General features: G+C 40.9%; 1 protein-coding gene across 2 annotated transcripts in view; it reads right to left on the bottom strand.

Annotated features, from left to right (window-relative positions):
• Positions 1–20,668, bottom strand: part of MYO1E (myosin IE) — a 213,756-nt gene that overhangs the window by 107,960 nt on the left and 85,128 nt on the right. For both annotated transcript variants that reach the window (XM_030318066.2, XM_032593630.1), the window contains exons 3-4: positions 13,903–13,992; positions 11,640–11,734 (exon numbers count right to left, since the gene is read on the bottom strand). In XM_030318066.2, coding sequence (XP_030173926.1) covers positions 11,640–11,734; positions 13,903–13,992 — 185 coding nt within the window. The remainder of the gene's footprint in view (positions 1–11,639; positions 11,735–13,902; positions 13,993–20,668) is intronic.

Raw genomic sequence — 20,668 nt, 5'->3', positions numbered from 1 at the left:
AAGTCTGAGGTGAAGCATCTCTGTTGCCCACCTGGGGGATTCCAGGGCTGAGGAGAAAGGGGTCACCTGTCAGATACCGTCAAGACATCGAAAAATAAATCCTCAAGTACATGCAATGGCTAAGAATGTAAAATACAAAATTAAACAGACTTGCCAAAGCTACTGAGTAAATGATAAAAATTCATTCTTTCACATAATGAGGAAAGTGTGAACAAGACAAAGAGCTCTTATTTCTTCCCCATCAATTTTTATTGTCAAGCAGACCAAAATTTCACCTCTAGTCTGCCAAGAAAACGGCCTTACAGCCATGCTCTTGTTGGCCCAGACTGATGTAATAGCGAGAACCCAATGTTTAGTCTGAAACCCAAGTTTGAACCCCAGCTCAGCTACTTATTAGCTTTGAAATTCTTTTCAGTGTTATTAGCAAATATTTTACATCACTTCTTAACAGTTTAAAAACATTTTTATGGGTATTTCCTATTCAGCTTTCCCTTTAAGGCACTGATCCTCATTTTGTAGGTGAAGTGACTGAAGCTTGCACACTCCACATAGTTTATACAGAACAGAATAGAGCCACCCTGTGCCTCGAGCCCTCAGGTCTTTCTTTCCACTACACCACAAGACAGTGGGTGCTAACGGATTATCGCCCAGACAATCTGACACCTGCTGGCTCACAGCATCAGGGAGAAGTGGAAAGACTACAATAATGGAGCCAGGTAGCCCGGGCTTGGAGTGCGGCTTTGCCACATTTCAAATGTGAGGTGTTTACGTCTCTCCTTACGTCTGAGACTCAATTTCTTGAAACGCGTAAAGGGGGACAGTGAAAGATGTTGAGCACATCCTCAAAAAAAAAAAAAAAAGCTACTCTTATGGTTTGGGATAATATATTAATTAGCTAGTGAGTCAGCCTTCCTGAACAACATTCTTTGGTGATAAAGGAATTTCAACAATCACACAAGCTGGAAGGTAAGAGTTGCAGCAAGCTTGGGGGGGAAAGGGTATATTTGAGGCCCTGCTCTTCAAGCCCACAGCCAGAGGGCAGTCCTCATGCAGACCCTAGCCAGGGGTGTGGATTGACAGGGCCTCCCAAAGCCAGGCTGGAGGGACAGGGAGCCTCGAAGGCCAACGCTGCTGGGATAAACAAGAAGTGGAGTGGACCAACAGACACAGAAGAGTTCCAATGCTAATAATAAAAGGTTCCTGAAATACATCAAAGACAGGAAGGCAGCTTGAGAATCCCTGAGACATTTGAAGGTGCACAAGCAGAGAGCAGAGACGGGATATAAACCAAATATTGGAGGTGCTCTGATTTTTTTAAATCTTTTAATCTTTAAAAAAAATTTTTTTTAATGTTTATTTATTTTGACAGAAAGAAAGACAGAGCACAGGTGGGGGAGGGGCAGAGAGAGGAGGAGACACAGAATCAGAAGCAGACTCCAGGCTCTGAGCTGCCAGCACAGAGCCCGACGCGGGGCTCGAACTCACAAGACCTCGAGATCATGACTTGAGCCGAAGTCGGAGCAATGGAGTTTATGCAATGGAGCTCACGTCGGACACTCCACCGACTGAGCCACCCAGGTGCCCCCAAATCTTTTAATCTTTAACCTTTACTACTGCAAACCTTAGGGGTTCAAATCCAAGATGTCTTTTGAAGCAGACAATTCAGAAATCTTAGACCCAATAGTGACACCCATCTCCTTTTCCTCTATGAAAATTTTCATATTCAGTCACCAAATGCTATTGATGTACCTTCAAAATCCCTCTCATCCCTTTATTTAATCCTGAAACAATATTTATTCGGCACGTACTCAGGATGCCACCTATGAAGACTTTGCAAACTAGTGCTGGATCCATCAAGGACGGAATGCCCTCTTCTGTAGAAAACAATTGTATCCGAATAGTTCCAGCAAAAAATAAAATTAGGAACTTGCACCCAACGTGATGCTTTCAAACTGACAACACATCTTTAAAGCAAGCTAGGATGGCAAGAGCTGATGTGGGCCAAAAGTGATAGGAATTCACCTTTGATGGCAGCAATAAAACTGCCACATCAATGTTCTCCATGGCCCCGTAAGTCCCCACAGAGGTCAGTTAGCAAAGGCTCTAGCAATGCTCTGGCCATACTGCCAAGAAGGTAATATAGAGATGATAACAAATACGTGAAAAACTTGCTGGTCTTCCTTTCTCTTTTATCACACCATGATTATTTTGTTACAAAGATTGGCAATGATGCCTCTCAGAGAGCCAAAGGTAACACTATGTAAATCTAAAACACAAATTTGAATTCTGGATTTTGTAGCACAGAAGATGAATGAGCTAAGCAGCTATGGGTTGCTCATTCACTGGAATCGCAGGTGTCTGCTCGTGTCTTCAGGAGCTCATCGATGTCAAGAATACTAATGTAGCCAGAGCTGTTGTGTTTTTTTCTGTTGGCACTCTCCAGAGTCCATGTTTACCTCCTATTCTCCTAGTGCTTCACAGGCTTACTGAATGTCACACATCAGTCTCCCCTTTGCCTGTCCAGCTCAGGTCAGGCCCTCATAACCTCACTCGCTATCTGTATCCTTCAAGGTCCCATGTCTTTTCTACCAGCAGACTCGATTTTGCAAACCAGACTTTTGTGCATCGTGTGTCTGCTCAGAGACCTGCAAGAGATTGCCAAGGTCTGCAGGTTTGTCTCAGATCACCCGGCCTGTCATTCAAAGAGGGACCTGTCACCCAACCACACTTACCTCCCCAAATCGACCAGTCCGGCACTAAAGCAATGTGGCTATAATATAGAAACAGAAGTGGAAGGCCCAGTTCTGGCCCACAGGTAATTTACAAGGACAGTTTGTCAGCAGAAACTTTTAGCAACCACAATGACATCCTCCCCACTCTCTCCCCATCACACAGTATGGGTTCCAGAAGATCCCAGGCCATTCATGTTTTCTTCTTTCTACACATTCGGTTGGCGGTGGGGTGGTGGGGGGAGACTCAAATCAAGACCCAACATCTCTGTGACCCCTTTGCTGACCGTTGTAGTCCAAAGTGATCTCCCCCTTATCTAAATGCAAATTGTACTTAGAGCTCACTTCAAGTGTTTCAGTTTCAAAAGTATCATTAAATAAACATTTATTGTGTGTACCAGAGAAACCCAGAAGCCTAACAACAGTTTCTAGTCATCAAAGATTGAAAAACGACTTAAAATGAGCACATGCAAATTAAATAATAATATTATTAAATAGGTGGTGAAAGTGAGGACTATATGAGTTGCTACTGAAATTCAGAAAGTAGAAAGATCACTGGGTTGAGGTTGATGAGAAAGGTTTGGGTGGGGGGCGGGGAGAACAACCCAGGCAAGGCTTTGGAGATGGAAGTGAACCTGACCCACTGGAGGGAAAAGAGTAGAGCAATTTGGTTAGAGTAGCAGAAAATAGAGTGAGAGGTGTCTCAAGCTAGGGACTTTGGACTCTGCTAGGCAATGGAGAGCCACTGAGATGTTTTAGCAGAAGTGCAACATAGTTTAAATGATATAATAATTTCGGGGGCATCTGGAGCCTGCTTCGGATTCTGTGTCTCCTCTTTCTCTCTGCCCCTTCCCTACTCGTGCTCTCTCTCTCTCTCTCTCAAAAATAAATAAACATTAAAAAAATCAAATAAATGATAAAATAGGAGCATTTATCTGGCAACCATGTTTGGAAGAGAGAGTTGTGGAGGTGTAAGTTTGGGGGTAAAATGAAAAAAGAACCATTATGAACTTGTGCAATTTGAGACACTGGTATGTCACATAAAGGAGACTATTACGATGATACATTTGTGCTTCAGGCAGGAGTTGGTAAATTTTTCCTGTACAGGCCCAGATATGTTCTCTGTCACTACTCAACTGTGCCACTGAAGCACAGAAACAATCAGAGATAATGTGAAACAAACGGACGTAGCTTTGTTCCGATGAAACTTTAACAACAATGGGCCACAGTTTTTGAACCCGCCGTTTAGGAGAAAGCCCAGCACTGGAGATACAGGCTCTCTTACTTCTCACAGTTGGAGTACCTTCTCACGTCTTCATGTAATATGACAGTGTTAATGCCCATGTGATAAAGAATGATCCCAACTTTTAGTTGAGAAGAACTCAAATAACTGAAATACATCTCCTTATAAATTTATCAAATGAACGTATCCATTGAAACTTCTTAAGATAGCTTCTTAAACAGATATTAACCATGTACATCATCAAGATTTCCTCGAGTCTGAAAGTGTGAACAAAATGAATATTTATTCAATGCTTACTTAATATCAGAATTCTATTATTTCAAAAAGGTCCACTTTATAATACACAGTTGTTTTATTTTTATGTGCCAAATAGGCATAGTTTTCAGTAGCACATCAGGGTGTCTTTGATAAATGCATACATTTAGGGGTGACTGGGTGGCTCGGTCAGTTAAGTGTCTGACTTTGGCTCAGGTCTTATGACTTGTGGTCCATGAGTTCGAGCCCCATGTTGGGCTCTGTGCTGACAGCTCAGAGCCTGGAGCCTGCTTCGGATTCTGTGTCTCCCTCTCTCTCTGCCCCCCAGCCCCTGCTCACACTCTGTCTCTCTTGCTCTCTCAAAAAATAAACATTAAAAACAATACAAATGATAAACGTACACACTTAAAACTACATGGCTCGAATGGAACATAATGCGGGGTGAAAAGCAGGGTTATCTGTAATGCTGGCCTGCTGGCTTCCTCCACTGATGAAGGGCTTCTTTAACAGAATACACCAAATGCATGCATCAATATACATCCATAATCCCCTCACACATGCCCAGGGATAACAAGTCAATCAAGATAAAGAAATGACCCAGGTATGGTCACCTACTTATATATGCATTCTTATTAAGAAATTGAGATTAATATATTAGTAAGGTCGTGCTCTTTCATTAAGTCCATCTGTCTGTCCTCTACTGATGACAAAGCATAATCATCAGCTGCCTGGGTTGCATGGCCAACAACCTATAAAGGATTAGGTTAAAACAAACATCTGTGCTTGGGTGGGGGGCGGGGAGACTTTTACCCTAGGAGCTCAAGTCCTGGATAACAAACCTCACCTCATAGTAGATGGTAGCTTTAACACCTCCACTGAAACGTGGGACATTTGAGCACTTAGCTCAAATACGGTAGCGTGTATTGAAAGCGCATGAGGTTTAAAATCAGGCTAGGGCTAAGTTCAAATAGAGACTCTGCCATTTACTAATTTGAGGATCTTAGAATTCTCTTAAGCCTCCGTTCCTGGATGAAACCTTGGGAAACAATAATGCCGACACCCAGAGTGGCTGTGAGGCTGATGGGGAAACATCCTGTTGCGGAGAGCGCCCAGCAGAGGGCAGGCATTCAGGAAGTGCATCCACCTGCACTAGTGGACAAGAGGACTGGGAATTAGGATTCCAGTTGCCTTAGTCTTGGTTCTCAACTAGAAAAATTGGGGAGCTTGAAAAAAAATGATATTGATGTTCTGGGCCCACCATAAATCAGTTGAAACAGGATCTCTAGACGCGGAGTCTAGATTTCTTTATAGGCGCTGAACTAATAAAGGCAGTTCGGGAATTGGAAATCTTTATCCCTGTAAAGTTAAATTGGAGAATGCAAGGCACGGTGGATGAAATTGGCATCTACAGCAGCCACTTTTCCAGCCTTTCTGCCAGTGAGCTATTGAGGAAGACTTGGGGGAACACCTAAGGCAAATCCTGGGTGTTTATTCCTAAGACTTAATCTGACGGATGGCAGGGGTTGGCAGGACAATGTAGGTTACTGAAAGGGGCCCAACCTACCAGGGAGTCGGGACAGGAAAATAAACACCAGAAATCATGGGTTTTCCCCAGGTAAGTAGACTTCTCAGGAGTAGAGCAACATCCTTCCCTGTCTCCACATAGTTATGGGGGCCATGATCTGAGGACATTCACCAAGATGCTCATCCATCTGCTCTGAAGTCAAACTGGAAACGGGAATCTGGCTCTCCTCGTGGACTGTGTTCCTGGGAAACAATTAACTGACCATCCAGGGCAGAATTCTCCTTATAAAATCATGAATTTAAGTCTAATCCATACTCATTCATGAGTGTGGTTGGCCAGTGTCAGTCTACCTGAGCCTGCTCAACCCCAGCTATTTTCACAAATCAAGTCTGTAGACAGTTGCAAAACTCAGGACCAAGACTCTGATGGAGGCCTATACTTGAGAAAGCAGCCTGTCTTCTTCTTTGAGTTCTTTCTTTTTAAATTCAATTTGTTACACTGATTTCTTGTCCTGCAATGGTCACCCATCTGTCCATCCTGTCACCATATCCATGTCTTATGAAAACATGAGTAAATCTGGGAGGAAACTGATAATACTGCCTCTGTGTGCTGCCATCATCCATCCCATGTGAAGTGTGCATTTCATCCTGTAGACAAAGTGACACCTGGTGGGAAATTGGGCGGTGAGGTCTCTTAAAAGAACCTGGGAGAGATTAGGTCATTAATTCTGTACTTCCTAATTAAATGATACTAAAAATTCCTAGTCTGACCAGCTATGGCAGAAGCCCTTAGCACAAGGACAAGGCCTCCCTTCCAGCCCCCAGGAAAATTAGGTTGTTTTCTCTTCCCAAATGCATTCAGGCCAACAGCATCTGACTCAGCCCCAAGTGAACAAGCACACAGCTCTCCCAGTGTCAGTGGCTGCAAACTTGGGCCTCTCTACTCCAAACGGCATTTCCCTGCCTTCGCTTTCCTCTAGTGTTATTTGGAAGACAGTTCCCAAACTGGGAGATCCGTCCACCCACAGATGAAGAAACTGAGGCCCAGACAAGTGTTAGGTTTGCTACCCATGATCACAGAGCTGGTGAGAGTGAGCCACAGCATCACGCAGATAGCAAATCTACTTTCTCAAAGCAGATGAACTATGGCTCTTAGGTAGTAAAGAGAGGTCAGGCTTTTGCCTTCTATCTCAGGAGGTAATCCCTAGGGCCCTGGAATATCCTGCCTCACAGAGTGTCTCTGTTTGCCTGGGGGCTTTGGAACTGGACAATGATTTGTGATAAGGGCTTTGGAAAGCATCATATAAGTACTGACCCCTGGAGGAACTAGAGACTATAGGTGTTAGCCCGAAGCCTCATGGAGGGCTGGACACTAAAGTCAGCCATGCAGGCCGTGTGTGATTGAGCCCAAATTAAAACTCTGGACAACAAATTTTGCGTAAACTTTCCCAGTTGGCCATACTCCAGGTTGGCAACGCTACCACCAACTCACACATGAATGGAAGGAGGTAACACCATCCATGACTCCAGGGGGAGTGGATGAGCAGAAGCTTCACATTTGGACCCCTTCCAGACCTTCTTTTGTGTGGTTCTGATTTGTATCCTTTTGCTATAATACAACTATAATTGTAAGCACAGCACTTCGATGAGTTCTGTGAGCTATTCTGGTAAATTATTGGACCCAACGGTGCTGGGAACCCCTGAATTTTTATCTAGCTGGGCAGAAGTGAGGGTGACCTGAAACCCCCAAACTTGCAGCTGGTGTCCAAAGGGCAAGCAGTCTTGTGAAGGACTGTCCCTTAGCCTGTGAAGGGTGCCCTAACTCTGGGTAGTGTCACAAGCCAAAGCAGATCCTTGCTCCACCATCACCTGAATTATAGCATAGCCACTGCAACAGAAATCCTTAGAGCAGGGTGTTCAAGTCTTTGCCAGCTGAACAGCGAGGGTTCCTAAAGGATCCTAAAGAACACAGAGAAGGATCCTAAAGAACACAGGTCCTGCTTCAGTGCCCGTGCACCTGCAGGGATGGATGAGGGGGAGGTGAGGGTGGGAGACAGGAGGGCTGGGTCACTGAAGCAGTTTCCAGACTTGTGAAGCTCAGGCAACAAGACCAGTCCTTCTTTCTCATCTCTCTAGAGTCCCAGGAGGAAGGACAAAGGGCAAGGGAGTGTGTCTGAAAACCCACCCAATACTCTCTAACGTAATGCCAGGTAAGGAAATGCCTCCTATCTATTATCTATTGGCCAGTGAGCTCCACTTGGGGTCAAACAGAAGCATTTTCTGCTAAGCAACAACTCATCATCATCCAAGTATCCCCTTCCAAAGGAGCTTAACTGCATCTAATTAAGTATTTAGATCTAACTTCCGATTTACAGAAAGTCCAGTTGAAGGACTCAGTGTAATTAGACCATGAGGGAGCAATTAGACAAATCTACAAGGTGTCTATCAGGAAATGAGGTTGCTCTTTTCACCAAGTCAATGGCATGAAAAAATAATGGGGGCAGTAGGAGAACTATGGTAGAATAAGAAGAAAAAAAAAGAATAGTCATGACAAAATGCAACCAGTGTTCCTTGATTTACATAAACCTGTGGGTACGGACATGTTTGTAACAGAGAAATTTGAATGTGAACCTGTTTAATTTTAGATGATATGAAATTATTATTAATTATTTAGTTGTGATAATGATCCTGGTACAAAAAAAGAAAGCGTTTTTTATTTTCCAGAGATATATATGGAAATATTTAGAGGCAAAATGTCATGAAGTCTGTATTTACCTTGAAATACTTGAAGTCTGTATTTACCCTTGAAATGCTTCAGTGTTTTTGCTTTATAGTTTTCACTTCAGAATCATGTAAATGTTTTATGTAATTATAAAACAAAATTAAAATTAAAATTTTTAAACCACTAAAATCCAAAATAAAATAAATGAACCTAACTGTTAGGTTAGACTGGCACAAAAGACACAGAAATAGATTCTTTTAATTGACTTTTAAAACTCAATATTTTGCCTGTACATCTGAAGGACAAAAAGAATAACAAACAAATTTTAAAGTGAACTCAGTTTTGCTATTAATAATATTGGTAGTTATTTTAAAGCATTAACAAAACTACTTATGTGTTTTACCCATTATATATGTTTACTCACTTATATTTATACTTTTTACATACACAGTATAAAGCAAATAATTGTGATAATGTCACCAGGAACAAAGATTTTCAGCATAAGAAAAAATGGGGTACAAATATAAAAACCAGAGAAGTAAAAATCCTATAATCTTAAAAATGAACTGGAAATTATCAGTATGAACTCATGTTTCATTGTTTTTCTTAAAAAAAGTTCTTTTTCTTTGCCTGTTAGCAGTCTTAATGACTAGATTGATGGTCTCTAAGTACCATCTTCCAGTAAAATGAACCAGGACTTTTTGGTGAAATGGTTGACTCTAGGGATCAGGAGAAAACGTACAAGAGAGCCTGACATCATTTTTTTTTTTTTTTTAAGATTTTATTTTTAGTAATCTCTGCAGCCAACATGGGGCTTGAACTTACAACCCTGAGATCAAGAGTCGCACACTCCACCAACTAAGCCAGCCAGGAGCCCTGAGAGCCTGATGTCTTAGATAAGAAAACTATCAAAGACAACTGGGGTCATGTCAAAGGACACAGGAGCCAATACAAAGGGCTCCCAATGGCCAAAAACAGGACCATTTGAGCCCCAAAGAAAAACTGCAATGTAAGTAAACAGACAAGATATTTAAAATCTACTAGTTTGGAATGATACTGAAAATAACACTTTATCCTGGGAGGTTGCTAGGGCATCAACTCATTGCTTTGAAAATCGGTAAATAAAGACAACAAATCAAGCTTTGTATCTAGTTTTCCCACATAAATTGTATTTTAGGGTAACTAAATAATTCCAGCAATAAATGTGGAAGGAATAACAGAATTAGAAAATAACTGCTTTTCAACCACAAATGAAACCATGATGTGAAATGAGAATCTATAATGGATGGACCCACTGGTAATCTGAACATCACATGAAGAGAGACCAACAAGCATTAAGGGCATGGCATCATGGATGAAACATTTTTGCCAAAACATTAAATCTGAACCTGATCAAGCTTTTAGATCTAAATAGAGATTTACATGAAATATTGGGGACAGAGGAACGTCATGGTATACAACCAGCTAATCCCAGACTGTGGAAAATTCTGCAGGGGAGCAATGTTTTCTTTAACAAGTACATGCCAAGAAAACAAAAAGAATAAGAGAAAACCGTTAATGATTAGGAGACTTGAGACACATATAACCCAGTGCCATGTGTGAGCCTTGTTTGGAACCTGAGTAAAAATAAACCAACTAAAAAAGAGAATTTGTAAGACAGACATGGAATTGGAATACTGATAATATTAGATATATTAAAAGAATTATTCATTTATCAATTATGATAAGAACGATAGTTTAGAGGCACATCTTAAATCAGTGACAAGTGAAATAATTTGCTACCTAGGATATGCTTTCAATAACCAAGTGGGGGCAGGATGAAGGACAAGGTAAAAGAGGATTAGCCATATAGGAACATCTGTATAAGCTGGGTGATAGATCCACAGGAAATTATTATAATACTCTTTCTCATTTTGTCTATGTTTGTAAATATTCAGAACTCAAAAATTTTTTAAAGTGCTTCGGTTAAAAAAATAGAAGAACTGGGGCACCTGGGTGGCTCGGTTGGTTAAGTGTCTGACTTGGGCTCACGTTATGATCTCACAGCTTGTGAGTTTGAGCCCTGCGTTGGACTCTGGTGCTGACAGTTCAGAGCCCTGGAGCCTGTTTTAGACTCTGGGTCTCCCTCTCTCTCTGTCCCTCCCCTGTTCGTATTCTCTCTCTCTGTCCCTCTCTCTCTCTATCTCTCTCTCTCTCTCTCTCAAAAATGAATATATATAGGGGGCGCCTGGGTGGCTCAGTCAGTTAAGCGTCCGACTTTGGCTCAGGCCATGATCTCATGGTTGGTGAGTTCATGCCCCACATCGGGCTCTGTGCTGTCAGCTCAGAGCCTGGAGCCTGCTTCAGATTCTGTGTCTCCCTCTCTCTCTGCCCCTCCCCTGCTCATCCTCTGAATCTCTCTGCCTCTCAAAACTAAATAAACGTTAAAAAAATTTTTTTAATTAAAAAAATATACATAAAATTCTAAAGAGATGAAGGCAAATATGACAAAATGTTAACAACTGTCAAGTTCTAAGTGATGGGAACATGGATGCTTACGTTCTCCATATGTTTGAAAATGTTCATAATAGTAAACAAAATGGTAAAAGCACTTCAACCCAGCGAAGACACAGAATTGGCTAAAAGGTTGAAAGGATTTTGAAATGGAGCCACAGACACTTAAGGCTGGTGTTTGCCAGTGATGCCCTCAGAAGATTAAAAGTCGATGACAAAGGATACTAAAACAAGTTCAAATGTGAACTACTCAGTTATTAAGGAAAAGAAAAAGAGGGACGTAGGGACTCCAGCCGACAAAATAGTGAAACACGCTTATTGTACCTACAACATAAAGGGTCTCCAATACAGAGGGAAGGCAGTCAAATGGGAGGGGAGATATTTTATGATGTCAGCTCAGAGCCCAGTGACAATCAGAGAGAGGTCAGGCTGGAATCACGTGCCCTAAAGCCTTAACGCCTTAAGCAACCGAAGTATGAACCACAATCCCCTGAAAACACAAAGCTTTTATGATGTGGAGTTATAAAATAACCCAAGACAAAGCAGATCGCCTGCTGGTTACCCAGGTACCTAAACCAGCCTCTGACCCCAGCAGCTATTGAAAAAGCACTGTTCCTTGACAGAATGCTAACTTCGGCATGGTCTCACGCCCTCATAAGGTTCTTTCCCATACCTGATGATGACACACTGGTTCTCTCTGTCAATGATCATGTTTCTGTACATATTATCTGCGAGAGCATAGATATGTGGTGGGTTTTCATACTGAGCCTAGAGAAGCAAAAACAAAACGAAAACAAAACCATGGTCAGATAGAGCAATACATTAGCGTTTCTTTTCCTGGTCTCAGAAATGAATTCGCCACTGTAAAGTTCCAGTCTTAAGGGTTGCATAACACAAGAATTCCTAAGCTTGCCTAGGTCATCAGGAGTTACACCTAACAAAATGGAGATGGGCTTGGGAAGGACTCTTCTGTCTCCAAAGTGTGTGACTCAGCCTTCAGAAGTGAACCACATCTTCAGATGCTCCAGCACCACACCCTTCCACCTGACACGCCTCTGCAGACGACCTTCCATTTCTAAATGTTTCTGAAGACACCTGGGCCACAGGTCTCAAGAGAGGCCTACTAAAAACCTGGATCTGACTTTTACTAGAATTCTAAATCCCTACATAATTTTTTTTCTAAGAGGTAAGGCAGAGACTCTGGAACCCTAGACGAAATTAAGTGAAACTATCTCTGAATGAGGAGAGAACCCAACATTTCCCATGAGAGGGCAAGAGGTATAGTCCTTTAAAGGAATGAACTGGTTTGACCAGTCTGTTTTCATCTCAATAGATGAAAAAAATCCTACCACATCTCGATATTTCCTCCCCGGGGTACTCTGCTTTCCTCTCATGGGCTAGCTTAGCTATGCAGAAATACAAATTCACCAAGAAATTCATGGTGTCAGGACAACTTCAGTCCCACTTTCTTCAGTTTCTTGGAGTTTAACACCACTACCTCAAATATTACTAAAAAGGAAAATACTTCATGTGGTACAAAGCTGAAGAACTTTCCTTGCATTTAAGACCACCTAACATCAAACAGTGAGCATGGCAGATCCAGTGAGAAGACATTTAGACTCTGTCTTACCCCTCACTGGTCCCATCTCTAAAGTAGGGATAATATTGTCCAATACTCAACAGATCTGAGTACTTAACTTCTCTGAGCCTTAGTTTCTTCATCTGTGAAAGAGGATTGCTCATCTGTGAAATGGGGTTGGACAGTGATACACAGTCAGCACCCGGGGGGTGTTTTATTATTGCTGCAGCTACCACAGTACCAGGCATTCAGCAAATACCAATTTTACAACACTCTGACCATTCGCAGTTAAAAATAAATACACTTTTTACAATTCTAGGGCATTTCTTTAAAGAGAACTCTTTAAAAGATAAATGGTCTAAGAGGGACTCATGTAGCAAGGCTTTTCCGAGAACTGGAAAGAAACAACGTGAATGCACAGCACTTGCACCCGCCCCGCCTTGGCCTTGGCCAGGATTGAGAATGCCAAGCCAGCTCCGTGCCTGCTGCCCCCGGGGCCCCGCTGATCAGGGCGCCAGGGCAGGGCTAGCCTCTGTTGACAGTGTTTCCCTTGTGCTGGGATCCCATAAAGGCAGCATTATCAAAGGTCTTTCGCGTGGCAGCCTCCTTGGGCTCCAGCTACCAGTACCATTCATCTGGCAACAATGGGGTGGGCTCTTGCTCTGGGTAAATTGCCTTCCACTTCAACTGATGAATTTGTGTGGGCTCTCTTTTGTTTGTTTTCCAGGGGTCAGGATTAATGAACGCTCTCGTGCGTCTGCTGTGGAGGAAAGAAGGAAGGAAAAAGATGCAGAGAAGGAGAGGCCTGGGGAAATACTGAATCCCGTAAGGAAATATATTAATTAGAATTACAGTTTCTATTTTCATCACACACAACGAAAATGGCTATGGAGCTGGATCTGAATAGGGACCAGAGGCACATTAATAAAGAAATGATGAAAAGATTCATTTTTCATGTTCCATTCATAGCCACAGCTTAACTAAGGTTCTGATTTGGAGAGACTGGTTCTCATCGCCCTATTTATTTTTTACCCATTACTGATTTTTTAGTCCAGAGAATTTTGTGGCCTGTGTGGAAAGAGGAATTCCCCCCTGCTGCCCCCGACACACGCTATAGGTCCTACATCCTATTTGACTAGTTTTGTATATAATAGTACTATATTAGATAGCCCTACGCTTTTTTGAGCTGCATTCTAACCAGCAGCACATTAAAAATCAAACACTGTCACCTACTTGAGCTTCCCCAATAAATAATTCATAATAAGAAAATGCAAATGTATTACCAACTTTAAGAAAAACTACCCATGCGTCATAAAAGCCCCAAACACTACAGTAATTTATGTGGCATGTTACTTACCGCTCCTTGGTACATTTCAATTTCCTTTTCCCCAAAATATGGCATCTGCTTGAAAGGGTTGACTGAGATTAATACGGATCCTATATATGTCTGAATTTATATCCAGTTAAGGTCCAGCATTAATCTTCACAGCTACACACTTTTCAAATTAAGTAACCAGATGTTATCAGGAATTCATAATGACTGTCCAAACAAAAAGCTCAAATACCTGTTTTCTAAAAGATTACAAATAAAGACAAAAGCAATTACCAACTAGCTCGGGTGCTGATCCTCTCCAGGAAGAGTAATGAGATAAATTACCAAGGTGCTACTAAAAGAAACCATTATTTTAAATGAATTGAAGCACATCCTTTTAAGACAGGGGACAGGTATGGCTAGGAAACAAAACAAAACAAAACAAAACAAAACAAAACAAACAAAACAGAAGTGACCTAGAAGTGAAAGGAGCAAGTATCATTACTTTTCTCGAATAGTATTTTTTCCTGGAACTTTCATATCTCTTAGGTATACTAAAAATGTATTTACTTACTCATTTAACAAATAGATACACGATGAACTGAACAGTCCTACTCCTTAGAAGCTATGGCAAACTGAGTTATAGCTATAAGACATTATTTGGAGCAGAAAATTACAACCCCACACAGATTAGGTTTAGGGAAAAAAGGTATTATTTCTACATGGGGAATCTAGGAAGGCCTTTCAGAAGAGAAAGTGTTCATACTGACTCTTAACTGTTTTATACAACACATTATAATGTGCCCAAATACATGAAGTATTATTATAACATAAAAATATTTCCATTTATTTATTCAATAATTGACTAGTTTGAATTGGGCATCTACAATATGCCAGGCACTGTTCTGGATACTGGGGATACAGCAATGAACAAAACAGAAGAGATCAAACTCTCTGCCCTCTTAGAGGAAAATAAAAATTATTTTCAAAAAAAGAGAGAAAACAACAACAAACACGACAAGATACACATACTTGAAGTGCCTGGGTGGCTCAGTCGGTCATCATTCGTGGGTTCGAGCCCTGCATTGGGCTCTGTGCTGTCCACCTGCTTCAGATCCTCTCTCTCCCTCTCTGTCTGCCCTTCCCCCCCCTCCTCAAAAATAAACATTAAAAAAAATACACATATTCAAAATTATTTATTTTAATCAAGGATTTCAAAATGTTTGGAAATTTCGCAGTTAAAGGTGTAAAGTGATGACATTTCCTCCCCCAAGGGGGCATTTATATATTTATATGATAGGACCTGGGTGTCAAACAGAGTAGCACAGGGAATCCAGTCAGATAACCCGGTTCTACTCTGACCTTGGGCAGGTCACATCTCTAAGCTGTGGCTAATGGGTGATGGCGTACAATAGCACCTACCTGATAGGCTTATTACGACAATTAAAGAAACAGAATAGGGGCACCTGGGTAGCTCAGTCAGTTGAAAGTCCGACTTCGGCTCAGGTCATGATCTCGCAGTTTGGGAGTTCGAGCCCCTCAACCGGCTCTGTGTTGACAGTGCAGAGCCCACTTTGGATCCTCTCTCTCCCTCTTTCTCTACCCTTCCCTTGCTCATGAGCTCTCTCTCTCAAAAATAAATAAAACATTAAAACAAACAGTATAGAAAGTTCAGCACTTTCCTTAATTTGTATACCTTGAGATGCTTCTTCTGTCGCATATTAATGTATTTGAGACACGGCTTTGGTGTTATTATTGAACACAAATGAGCCAAGTGTGGGATAGATCAGATAATATTTGAAAATTAACATTTGCATGTGAAGGTGAACATATGGAATGGTTCCATTGCCATTCTGCTCCCCTTTTCACTGACCAGAAAGATCTTCAGGCTTGAAAGGGCTGACCATGAAAGAGTAGGAGAGAAGACAGGGCTGTTTTAAGAGCACACCCAGATGCAACCAGTACTACTCAGAGGGCAATTCTTGGCACTAAGAGCAAAAGGGAATGAAATGGTGAAATCCTAACTGAAAATCATTAAAGAATCATGGAAGAATGGCCGAGAGCAAATGTGGTTCCAAGTGCCAAAGCCAGGTGAAGCCAACGACAGATTACTAGCGGTCTACTTGTTTTTGAGGCAAAGCTGAGAACAGATTGATTTATTATTAAAATTATTAAGCAGATAAGAAATGCCCATGATGTTGTAACGAAGAGCCAGTAAGCGTTGGTAATATGAACACTGATCGAACACAAACACATTTGCACTTACACAGTACTAATTAAACTCCTAACAACAACCCTATCACTCTTTCACTCCTATTTTACAATGAGGAAACTGAGGCATAGAGAAACTTAAAAACTTGCTCAAAGTCACAAGCTAGTAAGTGGCAGAGCTATGATTCAAACCCAGGCAGTCTGGTTCTAGAGTACACAATCTTAATCAATAAGCTATAATGTTTTTCTAAGTTAGCAAGTATTGTTGCTATTGTTAATATTGTTATTACTACTGGTAGCATTGCCAAATACAATAAATAAAATACAAACACCCAGTTAAATTTGAAGTTCAGATAAACAACGAATAATTTGTTTTACATATGTATATATATTTCCCCCCCAATAGGCATGCCCCAAGCAATTCTTCAGACACATTTATACTAAAAAGTAATTTGTTATTTATCTCAAACTCAAGTTTAACCATACATCCTGTATTTTATCTGGCAATCCTAAGTTGGTAGCACAAGAATTTCATGTAGGATGGATGGGGGTTCAGTTAGAGGGCTCTATGATCTCTTATAACTTTAGATTCTGTGATTCTTTGGGGACTCGAAATTATATAACCCTTAGTTGATTTTTTTTTTTTTTTTAAGTATCCTTTCCACATGGTAGGAACTAAATCAAAACTCAGTGAATGTGGTTTGGCCTTCATTCTGAGTCTCATGCTAAACAAATATAGTAATTTTTTTTTTTTAAGTTTATTTATTTATCTGGGGTGGGGGGGGAGAGAAGGAGAGAGAGAGAGAGAGAGAGAGACAGAGAGAGAGAGAAACCCAAGCAGGCTCTGCACCACCAGTGTGGAGCCCCACACAGAGCTCCAACTCACAAACCCACGAACTGTGAGACCACAACCTGAGCTGAAATCAGGAGTCAGAGGACTAACCGACTGAGCCACCCAGGTGCCCCAAAAATACAGTAATCCTTATGGTAAACCCAATTTTCAAGAAATACAGCACTGCTACAACCATCCTCATTTCAGAAGAGGAGATGTCTAGATCTACATTTAACTCAAGGTGAAAACAAACTTGACCAAGTATGTACGATCTGTGCATGGCGGAAGGTGAGCCTTCCCTTAGTTGTAAAGGGAATGCTGTGAATGCAACCTGTCCTGGACGGATCGGCACTACACACAAAGAAGAAAGAGCAGCCTGAGGACATAAGCTAAAAATATCAGCTCCCCACCAACCCCTTCCTACCCAAGCCCTTGGCCATCTGATAAACATGTATTGGGCTGCATGAGAGCTCCTATAGGAACCAATACTTTTTTTACTCTCAATAATAAGCTATGTGAAAAGACATCCTAGAATGTCTTGATTTTCACTAAGTAGTGTACATAAATTCTGGTAAGAAGACACAGAAAGGGGTGCCAGGGTGGCTCAGTTGGTTAACTGACCAACTTCAGCTCAGGTCATGATCTCACAGTTTGTGGGTTTGAGCCCCATGTCGGGCTCCGTGCTGACAGCTCAGAGCCTGGAGCCTAATTCAGAGTCTGTGTCTCCTTGTCTCTCTGCCTCTCCCCTGCTCGCACTCTGTCTCTCTCTCTCAAAAATAGATAAAACATAAAAAAAGAAGAAGAAGAAGACACACGAAAAAACCCTCTTTCGGATCATTCTAGGCCAATCCTGAATCAGTGACGCAGTAGAAGAGGGAAAACTATAGCTATTCCCTCACTCTTCCAGTAGGGCTCTCAAGGTCAATATTATTTGGGAGGATTCCTGAAAAATAAAGTTTGGTTTGAGATGAATAATGCAGGTCAGGCCTGGCTAAGTAGCCACAAACTTAACTAAATCAAAAGAATTAAGAGAAGAGAATGAATTTAGTATTTGAAGAAAACAAACATAATTTAGTTATTCCAGGTGTGAATTTGGCCTAATTTGTTTATCTGATGGCCTGCCCTGCTTTTCACCTGGTCTGCAGAGACCCCAGCTGCTTCTCTGAGATCACAGGTCTCCTACTAGGTGGGGCCCTTTCCCAGACAACTCAAATACTCACTCCCACTCTCTACTACATAATTCAGGTGTGCCTTTGGAAAAAGCTGCTCAGCAGAATCAGAATGTAACCTGTCTCCACCCACATAATTTATGGTTGTGAAGGTGTGGCCCAAGGTTAATTTTTAAAATGTATGGAGACATGAGGCTATGATACTATATACACACACATACTAACCAGACAAAAATAAAATAAACATCCTCTTATCCAACAGAATGTACAAGACAGATGAGACCCAATAGATCTTTAATTGATTGGTTTCCAAACACTTGTGGATCCATGAGTTTTCACTGTTCTGCAGCAAGGATGACAGAAAGACAAACACGCCTTGAATCTTTTATGAAGCTCAACACATTGACTATATAGGATTGTTTTTTACTTGTAGATAATTTCCTCTCTACTTCTGGGGTGTTAAAACATTCTTTTTTTTTTTTTATTAACTTTATTTTTAAGTAATCTCTATACCCAACATGGGATTCAAACTCATGACCTTGGGATCAAGGGTCCCATGTCTTACTGGCTGAGACAGCCAGGTGCCCCCTGAAATATTCTTTTTTTTTATGAAATGTGATGATAGCACAGGTTCTGTAAGTTTTTTTTTTTAAGGGTCTTATAGACAAAGTTGAGTTTTAACTTAAAAAAATTTTTTTTTTTTTAATAGCAAGTGAATTTGCAAAACCACCCACCCACACTGATCTAGTTGACTTCCCTGGATATATCACTGAAGAGAACAGGGAGGTGAGGTGACTTCCTGAAGCCACATACGTGGAACTTGAGCCTCTGGCTCCGGCCACCAGACCAACATCCATGTCACCGCAGCAGGCTGTCACCGCAGCACGCAGCCCCCTCCGTGTGAGCTGACTGCCAAGGGCCAAACCTCGGAACTACTGCACTGCCTTGGGCTCCAGTTGCTCTGACACAAAAGTCTCAACCAATTCAAGGGCTGAAAATGCCAAACACACTTGAGTGTGGTCTTTGAGTAAAAACAAGTTGGGAGAAAGTTGGAGCAAATGAGCGGGGAGCACTTTGCACAGAACTATTTTCATCAGCAAAGTGGCTATAAATGATGTCTCGCCAAGCACAAGAGCGAATACTGCGGTGTTTTCCTCATATATTTTAGAATGTAATTTTAAGAAGTGTGGCAACATTCAGGAAAAAAACGGATGGTAAATTAAACCTTCCTTGTCTTAGGATAAATAGCTGAAAATTATGGGGTTTTATTGGTAAACAGTGTTTGCATTTTCTAAGTAGATTTTTTTTTCCTAATGTAGAACAAAGAAATGTGCATTCAGCCTGAATGCATTAACGATTGATTGTTCCAAACGCTGACCTTCAATACAAAACAATGTGCTGGTATTAGATGTAGAGGAGGCAAAAGAAGCAATTTTATAACTTAACATGAAATTGAATCTCTTCTTGCCTTAACTATTAAGCTTAGGAGAGAGAGGGAAGAAATCCTCTTATTTAAAATAATGTTACTCTATCATAATAATATTCCCATAGCACTGAACTGATAAAGGATGCTTTTATCACTTAACAGAGGAAAAGATCTGCAGTTAGACACTCGCTATGACGTCATAAACATCCAAAAGAATCCTCAAACTTCCTCAAAGTCGAAAGCTGCTCGGTGCTCTTGATGGAAAGCACACGGATGCTGAGTTTCTCGTGTATTGAGTGGGTAGAGATTTCTAAAACACGAAGCCATTAATGGTCAACTAACTCATTTCCTTGGTAGAACACACGATTAGTCAGCCATTGATTCAAAGACATCAATTCAAAGGCTTGTAATCAGCCCCCTCTGTGTGAGTCATTTAAAAATTCTGCTGTCTGAATATAAAAAGCAAGTCTTGATAGTTAACAGATTTTCAATGAATACTTAATACAATGCACCATGCCAAGAATTATGCAGGAAACTAAGAAATATATGAGGCAAGATGATGCTATTTCTGTGAAAATTAACAAGAAAGTATGCATACACACACACAAACGTTTATACGTTAGACATGCAGATATATGTTAATATATATGTTAAGTTGAAAATTATACACCAAGAGGTTATGGTGGGATTATAGATGACAATCTCCTTTCTGGTTGACTGCATTTTATAAGTCATATTAAATGAACGTATTGCTTTAAAGAGTTTTTGTTTTTATTTTTAAGAAGATATATGAAACAAAATTCCCATCCTCAAACAGTTTCTGGTGTTTTAGGGGTAAATGATCTTTATACGGAGAAGGGTGAGTCTGTCCAGTTTGACGATGGACTGGCTGCTGATAACCACTAACATCATTTTTTTTCTTACTCAGCTTTTCAAACAACCACGTTTCTATGTAAATAACATAATAAGCTAAGCTCATGTACTAAGAACATGGAAAATAATTTGCTCAACTATATTCAGTGGAAATTCTCCTTTAATGGGCTTGTCGATAAACCAATCTCCCATTTAAAACACTTTCTATGGTAAAATGCGTTTGAATTTTCAATAAGCAACTTTAAAGTTGAATTTTTGGAACATAACTCAGAAATACGGAAGGAACATACACACTTGCCT

The sequence above is a fragment of the Lynx canadensis genome, chromosome B3 (assembly GCF_007474595.2).
Source record: "Lynx canadensis isolate LIC74 chromosome B3, mLynCan4.pri.v2, whole genome shotgun sequence".
Taxonomy (NCBI): domain Eukaryota; kingdom Metazoa; phylum Chordata; class Mammalia; order Carnivora; family Felidae; genus Lynx; species Lynx canadensis.
The sequence above is the reverse complement of the archived record's forward strand: the minus strand, read 5'-3'. Positions and strand labels throughout refer to the sequence as shown.